The sequence below is a fragment of the Acanthaster planci genome, linkage group LG01 (genome assembly GCF_054643075.1).
Source record: "Acanthaster planci isolate LZ-2023a linkage group LG01, COTS_SCS, whole genome shotgun sequence".
Classification (NCBI taxonomy): Eukaryota; Metazoa; Echinodermata; class Asteroidea; order Valvatida; family Acanthasteridae; genus Acanthaster; species Acanthaster planci.
The window spans coordinates 22,189,113-22,199,759 of record NC_141777.1 but is presented as its reverse complement, the minus strand read 5'-3'; the positions used below and the strand labels follow the sequence as shown (position 1 = coordinate 22,199,759).

General features: G+C 44.5%; 1 protein-coding gene across 1 annotated transcript; it reads right to left on the bottom strand.

Moving 5' to 3' along the window:
- Positions 1-8,981: 8,981 nt before the first annotated feature.
- Positions 8,982-10,079, bottom strand: LOC147800535 (modulator of apoptosis 1-like). Its single transcript, XM_087147127.1, has one exon. The coding sequence runs from the start codon at positions 10,077-10,079 to the stop codon at positions 8,982-8,984; it is 1,098 nt and encodes a 365-aa protein (XP_087003253.1).
- Between the last annotated feature and the right edge of the window lie 568 nt (positions 10,080-10,647).

Below are 10,647 nucleotides of genomic sequence, written 5' to 3'. Positions count from 1 at the left end.
CGTCGATGATGAATAACGTGTTCACCCCGTCGAACATTTTCTGATAAAGTTCGATTGCCTCGTTTAACTCTAGCCTTTCCCGATCTAAATCACACAGGTAAACGCCTTCGTCGCTGTATATCCACAACCTGTCGAGATAAGTTTTATTCTTAAAAAGCGTCGGACTGATAATCACGATGGCTTCAAACGCGAATTTGTATTCAGTCTCTAATAGATTTAAAATCCACTGAGTCTTGCCACTACCAGTTTTACCCACGATCAGGGCACAGTGAGGATTTTTATACATCTCGTTCATTTAATTTTAATAAACCAAACTCTTAAAGTTTCCATCTTCGACCGTGAGTTGAGAATCCATCACCAGGAACACGTACATCGTCAGCGCCCCCGCTATTTCGGCCGTTCGTTCCATCTGTATAGAAATGCCTCCACCCCCGCCGAGAGGCCTACCCGATCCGTGAGCCGAGTTATCGTCAGAATTGCGGAAGTCGAGCCAGAGGCCGTATTTGTCTCTTAAATAGTCGGCTAAGTCTACTCCCAACAAAGATATGTCTGAGACGACCCCTCTAGCCAATTCTTTATCTGAATCACCAAAGTACTTTGTAACTTCAGCAAAATGTTGATATTCAAACAGACCCTGCGAGTAGAGCTGGTTAGGTTTCCCTTCGACCGTGACAATCGTTTTTGTGATATGCGGGTTGTAAAATCTCTGGGGATTTTTGATCGTCGGGTCTCTAAACAAAATCAACACACCTTTTAGACTTTTAATACTCTGGTCAATGCTGATGTTCCATAGCGTGTCAGATTTGTTTACCGCTTGCTTCTTCCACGAGTGGATCCGGTCGAATAGGTAATACATCGTTTTTATTATTTTTTAGTGTTGGGCCAAGTCTCGATTAGTAACAACTTCGTATTCCAAGGTGAGATCTGAAATTTGATATTCTGCGGCTGTATCTGACGAGTTGACCACTTTGTCGTGGGCATTAAAGGTCAGTTGATACGTCAGAGGTTCTTTAAACCACGAAGGATAAAACGGAGCGTGATCCATCAACATCGGCGTGTCCAGTGGAATCGAGTATCTGTTTTTAAAAGCGTCGGCGAATGCCTTGTTTTTACCGTTGTTTGCGGCTTCGTTTTTATCGCCAGCACCGAGTCGGATCTTAGCCACGTTTTCTTTCTCTAGTCCAAAGTACGCCATGTTTTTAGTCTGCGACAACGGAAACCAATTGTCCTTAAAATTGTGAAATACGTCCGCATCCAGGTAACTTACGATCTTGTTTCCCTGTAGACTCACGTTTATTTCCGAAACCAAGTTTCTCGTCACGTTGTTATAAACTGTCCTGTTGTCGTCCGAGGCGCCGTCAAGGTCGAGTTTAAAAGCCAACTTTGCCGTGCCGGGTACCATGACTTCGTCTGTGCCTAGAGCTGGAAGTTTTACGTTTAACGTGTGACCCGCGGCTATGGTACTCGGGTTGTGCGTAATGGTTACCTCCTTCCTTTCGCCTTTGATCGCGCGAGGAACTTTAAGTCTGCGACTCGGGTTTAGGTTTTTGGTGTATTGTTGTGACATATTTACTTTTATATAATACTATTCTTATTTACGATTCTTATTTTATCATTTTAAAAAGAAAAGAAAACACTACTAACGTTAAACCCGCTGCAAAAAACAGATCTTCGTATTTTTCACTTTGAGAATTATCTAACATATGGGCGATTTCAGCATGCATGTCGTCGATCTTTAGCTGAGTTTCTACCTGTTCGGTTTGAATCTCGATTAATTTATCTTTAATTTCGTTATTCGTATTTAATTTAACCTTATTTTAAAAATGGCTAGTGTTTTAATGATGGTTGGAGGAGCGATAGTAAACGCCTTGGCATTCACGGGCTCAAATGTTTTATTTAGCAGTTTATCAAAAAGTAAAGTCGACGAAGAACGAAAGCGCCACGACCTCGCGTTAGAGCAATTAAATCAAGCAAACCTAGAGTGGAAACAAAACCGCGTACACATGCTAGACTTTTTAAACAAACGAATGCAACAAGAACGCGCGAGTCAGCAGACAGTTGTAAACGTGGACGAAGCCCTGCGGGCGTATTTGAGAGTAACTGGTAAAAACATTACCCCATTACCGCCAGAGCCTACATTGTCCGATTTTTACGAGCCTTCCGAGGACCAAAAGATTCGCGAGTTTGTTTGGATCATATCCGGGACGGCCTTGGTGGGGTTGTTAGCTTATCGATTTGCGTAACTTATTTTAAATTGGAGAGAGAATTTTCAAAGTTGTTTTACAGCCCACAGGGTTACTGGCGAGGAGAAAGCGCTGTCGATCATCTACACGAAAAGACCGGTGCGGACAAATCAGTCATCAGAAACTGGCTAAAAAGCAAGCCATTTGGCAATATACTTACCCGCACCACATTACGTACCCAGACCCACAATGTTGCAATCAGAATCGGTAGAACCTAATTACGCTCACCAAATGGACGTACTTTATTTACCCTGGGACCGCGTTAAAAGAAAAAACGTTTAAATACGCTTAGACCGTGGTAAACGTGGGTTCCCGGTATAAATAAGCAGAACCGTTGACTAGTAAAACCGCCGAACATGTAACCGAAGCGACCAAGAAAATTTACGAGCGATCACCTCTGACCTGGCCCAAATTCGTAATGGTAGACTCGGGATCTGAATTTAAAGGCGACTTCAAACGGTTAATGACGAAACACGGGGTAGAAATTCAAGTGGGTGAACCTGGGGTACAAAGATCTCAAGGAATCGTGGAAAGGTTTAACCGCACTTTAGCCGAGCGTTTATTCGGTCATCAATACGCTCAAGAAATGATAAACGTGGGTGAGCGAAACGTTGAATGAGTAGAACGTTTGCCTCAAGTTATAAAATCGTTAAACGAGGAAAAAACGCGGTTAATAGATGCCGTTCCTGCAGAAGCGATAAAATTAGCGAAGCGAGCGAAGCGAGCAACGAGCGGAGCGAGTATTACCGGAGTGAAACAAACACCCAGTGCACCTGTAAGAACTACCCAAAGAGAACTTCCTCCAGACGCGGTCGTTAGGTACCTCTATTACCCGGGCGAGCAAGAGGGCGGCACCGTCAGAAGGGCGACGGATCCGATCTGGTCCGTGGACGTCTATCAAATTGAAAAGTGCACCAGTCAATTTAAACGAGTGAAAGGCAAGCGGATAAAAACGGGCCCAACTTTGTACTATTTGTTAAACGGACCAAATAGGAGTTTTGTCAAAGAGGAACTTCAGGTAGTACCCGAGGATACCGAATTACCGAATTAGCTTATGTCCTTATGCCCGTAAGCTAACATATCGATTCCATTTGATAATATGTAGCGCTTTGTGTCCAACGGTGACAGACTAAGTTCCTGTTAAGAGACTGTCAACACCCGATGTTTATCCGATCTAGATAATTGTTGTTTATTGAAATGAGAAACCCTGTCAAATAGGCAGCTTTTATACATCTCGTGGGTTAACCGTTTCTCGGTTACTACTTTGGAAACCCCTTTCGCCTTCTTTAAATTGTGATAGGTAGTTAAGATCGAATACATTTTTGGTTTGATGCAAACGGCTTCTAAAATTGTTTTGACACCAAATTCGTCTTTCATTTTGCCGATGACTTTTTTATTTTTGGTGCTGTAAAGCGGATGATCGGGCGGGTAATTACTAAAGTCAAATAATGAACGATTTTTACTCAGGTAGTCGACCAAGGAATGTGAGCTTTGCTCGATTTGAACTAATAGAGAATCAGTGACCGTGTAAGGTAAGCGCACCCCCTCACCAAAATTGGCTTTTAGCTCGTTGTAAAAAAAGGATATCTCAACGTTTTTGAGATATCGAGAATACTTACACCGCAAAGATAGGCTTATTTAATTTTGTTTTGGTTCGGTACATCTCCACAAACGAAAGCTCGCACTCCTCAAATGGTACCGTCGATTTGTAATTCGGTTTATAAGTTAATTTTCTGTATTTGTCAGCGTCTTGTACGTCCCTTAATAAATGACCGCCGTCAATTTGATATCTGACATTTTCCATCGTCTTGCCAAAGACCGAGTTGTTCATCAATTTGAAAAAGTCTTTCTCAAAATCAGACTTGGCCAATTTACGCAATTTTGTGTTTTTGTCAATGTAGCTTTTCATCCACGGCTTTTGACGGAAACGCATTACCCGGTGAACTTCTTTGATCCACAACCCTAGTTTGAGATATTTTTGCAATGTACGATAATGGCACACATATTTTCGTTTGGTGTCCAAAGTGGCCACGAGTTTGTCTACCGAGGTCACTTCGCTCGCTTCGCCTTTACCAATTAAATCCTGTTGATAGCTCCAAAACCATTCGTTCGGGACTGACATATTTTCGGGTGCAAGTGGAAAGTCATTATGTTTGTCATGGTGACGTTCCGGGTAATCCATAGTAATCTCAAACATGTAACCGTAATCGTCAATTAGTCGCAACTCTTGGATGTAATAGTACGTAAATTTTTCTAAGTCTGTTTCCGAGGTCTGTTTCCCCTACAGGCAGATATTTGCTCATCGCCCAGCCGTATAAATTATTCGCGTCTAAGTACAAAATGTGCGACTTTGGCTTATTGGGGTCGTAGTCAGGTAGTTCTGGATTATTGGCCTTTGCATATCGCTTTGCACCCACACTCGAAATACCACCTCTTTTTGCCCTTTCAAAGAACAAGTGCTTATCAATGTCTGTTAATAGTTCAAATTGTATATCCGAATGCTTTAAGAGTGCATCCCACGACAGACCCGGTGACGTGTAATAGTTGGCTGGGTCAAGGCCGTAGTGTTGTTTACATACCTTTCGAAAGTTCTCAAAAACAGCCGCTAGCAATAACACGTCCGTTTCCACGTATAGGTCGTGGTAGTCTCCCAGGTTTTTACAGCCAAAGGCCAACCATACTGTTTTCGCACGAGCGTATTCTTGCTCGGTTATTCCTCCCTGCTTCAAAGAGCTATAGAAAGCGTCTACTGGCGGGAGTTGTCTCTCTTGGAACCGATCAAAGGAATCGATATACTCGTAAGGATAAATTCCTTTTTCCATGAGTAAATGACTGTTATTTGGAAACCTTTCGCAAAGTAAGTTAAAATCATCGGGTGAACAATTTTTAACCAACCGATCTAGCGAAGCCGCCATGAAATGAAATGAGTCTAAAAATCTGAGTTGGCCAAAAGAAAATGAAATGTAATTTTCAGTATTTTTAGCGATCAACTTAATTGATTTCCCGTAAAATTGGTGAGTGCCTTGCATGATTAAATGCGCGTCGTATTTCTCGAGGTTATGTAAGATCACCGGAATGGGTGTTTGATTGGCCACTATTCTTAACTTGAGATTACAAATGGCGTGCGCTGGGCGTCGGTACTTCCCCGTCACGTGACAATGATCGCGAACTTTTCTAAAAATATTGATGGGCTTTTTGCAATCTAAACATACCCATTCTCTGAACCCAGCTTCATTTTTATGACAGAAATCAATTTTGTCAGATTTTTTTTTTGGTTCATTTGGAATATCACACTGGCACTCGCTTCGCTCGTTGTTCGCTTTCGCTCGATCTATCAACTTTTCGCAGATCCAACACCTATTACATTTTTCGTCACCTTTGTTAAAGTAAAGTAAATTGATCGGTTCTTCTGGACGCTTGCTTTTGTAAAGAATGTAAAGACCGCCTTTTTTGGTGTAACCAAACTTATTGATCGCCAAGTTATTTTGCGATTCGATACGTGGGATTTGTGAAATCGGTGTTGGAAAGCTTACGTTTGTAAAATTTAAACCATCTGACGCCTTCGGCATGTAAGTCGAAGGTCGCTCCTTATTTATTTTATATTTTGGATTTGTTTCTAGCTGGCTTTTGACTCCGTCTGAATATAATTTTAAAGCTGCCCGCAACGCCCATTGGATACATTCCTGATCTTTATTTTCGACATTTATGATTGCTTTTTTGTCTAACAGTTCCTTAGGCAACGGAATGTAAGAAGAACCCACTGGATTATATTTAACCACGTTGATGTAGAAAGCGACGACTTTGTCAAAGATCCAACCCGAGCCTTTTTGTTTATGAGCCTCCACCTCTTTTATTTGTTTTTCCCTCTGTTCAATGAGTGCGTTTTTAACGTCGGCTTTATTTGCGACTGCATCGTTGTCGCTTGGAAAGGGGAATACGCCAAATTCAACTTTCTCGGGTTTTTCCAATCTAAACTGAACTTTGATATTTGTTTGCAATTTGTACGAACCAATTTCTTTTAGTTCTTCCAAAGCCTTTTTCTCGATGAAAGTTTTGTAAAAATCAAAAAAGTGTATTAGGTCGTATTCAAAGAAACGAGGTATAATTGCCAATTGCGAAAATTACCCTGAAAGCGCCTGACGTTTCTAATGTCGACTTCCGCAATTTCCTCGGGCTGAGTGTAAGCTTTAATCGCTTCAATAAAGTCCTGTTTGACGTATCTGTCTTTGTTTGCAAAAGGAATATTATATTTTTGTACCGTTTTCAAAAGCTGCCGATATGACTGACGCGGGAGGTACCTAAATTGTTTTTGATCTGCCCGTATAGCTTCAATGAACTCGGGTTTAGTGTGAGATTTACGGGTGATTGCCGGTAATGGAATGTTATACCGCTTAACAAAATCTTCTAAAAACGCCTTCTTAAATCGATTAAAGTTCGTTAGTAGAGGTCGGTGTTGTGGGTTGCTCATGGCTCTATTTATATGTAGGTCTCTAAAATTGTTATCATTTTTTCTGACGCCTTGACTTGACATGTTTGTATATTGTTATTTTTATATATAGGCCATTTATTTAAGGCGGTTGTAAACATCAGCGTGTTTTGCTTTGAACAGAGCCATGCTTTAAGTAGAGGTCACGAGTTCAGGTCGACGTTAAGTCCTTTTTTTGTTTGTGAGTGATTGCTGGTGCAGGCCGGTACAAGTCACGAGTTGTTTACAGGAAAAGTGCACCGGGGTCAAAAGTTCAAGGTCAGTGAAGTGGAACTCCCCGGCGCTAGTCACAAGTTGTTTACAGGAAAAGTGCGCCGGGGTCAAAAGGTGAGTGGGAATCCCCGGTGAGTGTGGTGGGTGAAAGGGGGTGAAAAGGGCGTGTGCTCCAGATCTATCAGTTTCCTACTACTCTTTTGCTTGCCGAAATGCCGTTTCGTTAGGTCATAACAAGCAGCTAACTCGTTCAAGGGGTTCGAAGACTACCCCTCGACAAAGCGCCTATAGTACCCGGTAAATCCCAGAAATGATTTCAACTCCCGTGCTGTCTTCGGGACGGGCCAGGACTTGACCGCCTCAATCTTGCTGGGGTCGGTGCTCACTCCATCAGCCGAAATGACATGACCAAGGCATTTAACCGACGACTGAAAGAATCTGCACTTAGCAGGGCTAAGCTTCAGCCCGAACTGATGTAGGCAGTCCAGAACCTGGAGCAACTTAGCCTCGTGCTCTTCGGCCGTCTTGGCATAAACTATGATGTCATCCAGGTAAACAAACACGCCATCATGCAGGAGTTCGCCCATACACTTCTCCATCAAGCGCTGAAAGGTCGCAGGGGCGTTGGTTATGCCCTGAGGCATGCGATTAAATTCGTAGAACCCCAGAGGGCACCAGAAAGCGGTCTTGTGTTTGTCCTTCTCCACCATCTCAATCTGGTAGTAGCCCGACTTCAAGTCCAGACATGAAAACCACTGGGCACCATTCATGGCGTGTAGAGTATCTTCAATTCTTGGTATGGAATACTGGTCTCGTATGGTACGGCTATTCAGCTTTCTATAGTCGATACAGCGGCGGAGGTCTCCTTTCTTTTTCCTAACCAGTACTATGGGCGAGGCAAACTGACTTGCGGATTCGCGAATGGCACCTTTCTCCTGGAGTTCCTGGATATGCTTGCGAGCATCTGCGTAATCTGCAGGGGGTATGCGCCGACAACCTTCGCGAAATGGTATGTCTCACGGCAGTGGTGCAGCCAATGTCTAAGTCATCTCTGGAAAATACATCAGCACGGCTTCGCAGCATCCCAACAACTCGCGTCACGTCATCTGTAGGAAGAGGAGAACCCTCAAAATCAAAATTACCGTCCTCATCCTTGGAGGGAGATGGGGACATCATACATATACAGGCGTCTTGAGGGTGGTGAGGCAACTTCTCTTCAATTGCAAACGCTGAGGCAAAGAAACATCGTGCAGGGACCACCACACTTCTACAGGATTTGTTGGCGATGACAACTTTCGTCTTTGCCACTCTGTGGGTGGGTAATTCCACCAGGCAATTCTTTAGCTCAACGCCTTCGGGGAGCTGGGATGTGTTCTCCTTTTCAACAAGAACTTCAATCTTGGCACGGGAGGGATTGTTAATCCGCGTTGTCACTTCCACCTGTTGCCCGGGTCTAAGTGTTGTGGCCTTCAAGGACTTCAATGGCCCAAGCCGGCTGGTAGGCCGTACGTCATGTGACAGTTGGTAAGCTTGTGCCCATGCACTATCAACTTGAAGTTTTCGGAGGAAATCCTTGCCACCTTTCTGCTCACAGGCTCGCACCATTTCACGGACTACACTAGTGTTAGTTCCGACGAGAAGAGGAACATCGTCAGCCCTCTGGCGGTCGGGGCAGACAAGTGCAAGGGTCGTGACCTCCTGCATTCCAGCAGAGTTGGCGGGAAACTTCAAATTTAACTCGATGTATCCCTCGTAAGGGACAGGCTGTCCAGCGGCGCCTATCACCGCAAGATGTGAAAGGGGCTGTAGCGGTCGATGCGGGAGATAACGGGTGTGGCATGTGGCAGTTATACACGTGACTTGTGATCCGGTGTCAAGGAGACAGTGGGTTGGTTGTCCATCGATGAAGACAGGGGTGACAGCCTGATCACCGACAACACCTGGAGGAACATCTGAAGCAGAATCTCCTTGACACCGCATCGACGAAGGTGAATGACTCATTGGGCCCTTGGGCTGGCTCGAGGCGGCTGTTCGGGCATTTACAGCTGCCCGCTGTCGTTTCCCGAACTCTGGTCATCCCTGGGTTTGCTCAGACGAAGCATCATCTTCTCCTGCACAAGGGTAGCATTCTTCGGCTTGGAGCATGCATTCATACGGTGGCCGTCCTCACCGCAATTGTAACAGAAAATGGCTCTGGGTGCGCGGCCAGAGGCAGGGGTCGAAGGAGACGGCCGCCGGGGCGTAGTAGTTTGGCTCTTGAAAAACCCATCCAGCCGGCGGTGCAAACGGTCCACAGTTTGCTGCAATTCTGCCACTTCTCCGTCGCTATCTCGGGCTGTGCTAGGGGTCGCCTTGGCATCTCGACTGTCAGCTGAGATGGTATGGACCATGGTAGCAACTTTCTTCGTTAGCCTGCTGTCATTCTTTCTGCGATCTGCTTTCTCTTCCAGCAAGGCCTCGGCTGCCCGCACTTCTCGAAGAAGAGTAAGCCTGTTAGGAGGGTTGTCCTTCTTAGCTCGGAGCTGGAGCACATTCAACAGTGGTTCGTTATACAGGCACCCTCGCTGAAACTGACTGGACAACGTCTTGTCGGCATCCTGGGAATCGATACCATCCATCTCGACGACTTGGGTGAGGAGCGTGTGAAGACGGAGAAGATAATCAGAAGCCTTCTCTTCCTCCTTCTGGTAGGAGCACCGAAAAGTTGTCAACAACTCGTCGCCATCTGATGTAGAGCCGTATGCCCGGGACAGGCACGTCAGGTATTCTTGCGCTGGGCTCCCGTCACTCACAGCCCAGACGACATTCAGAGCCGGAGGAACTAATGACTCAGTTATTCTGCTCCTTTTTTCAGAGTCGGGGATGCTTTGGTCTTTCAAGAGTTGGCGTGCCAAGCGTCGCCAGTTCTCAAAGTCAAGCTCGCCAGAAGGAACTGGTGTCTTGCCGGAAAACAACCTCAGACGGCGATACGACCTACTGGAAACCTTGTCAATGACATGGACAACTTGGCTAGCTTTAGGAGAAACATTTTCTTCCTCAGTATCTGACTCCTCAGAGCCCAGCGTGAGAGATTTGAGATCTTCCATGGTCTTCCCATGGCCAGACAAAAATTCCTTAAGGGCCTCGGAAAACTCCATCGTGCTCTGTCGATACGGTGTTACAATAAATTACGGTACAAAAATGCAACCTCTAGAAAGTATCCACGAGAAAAGTGGTGGGGAAAATATACAAGTGGCAAAAAAGAAGCGGTGTGGTGTAACCAAAATTATAACCAGTGAACAATTCTGAGAAGTCGAGTCAATAGAAAATCAAGGTGCAGACATAGGAGGAACAATTATTCACCGGCTATAAGCAATGAATCATCAATAATAATAAACACGAAAACAACTTGAATACAGGAGCACAGTGAATGGCACATTGAAATCAAAGGCAAAAAAATGTGGATACGTCAACAAGGTTGTCATCATACAATAATCATTCAGCAATGAACCACCAACAAGAAAGAATTAAATAGGATCAACTGAAGGAAATGCTTCTGCGAAAAATTTTTTGTTCTGCTCCCCTTTCAAGAAAAAAAAATTAAAATTGCCCAAAACAAACATGTGAGCGTACAACAAACAGGTAACCAATGGCAGGGGAGATACCGCTGAAAAGAGCAAATCCGGGCGGTGCCTCCAATTTGTCACAGGTTTCCCTCAAGTATTG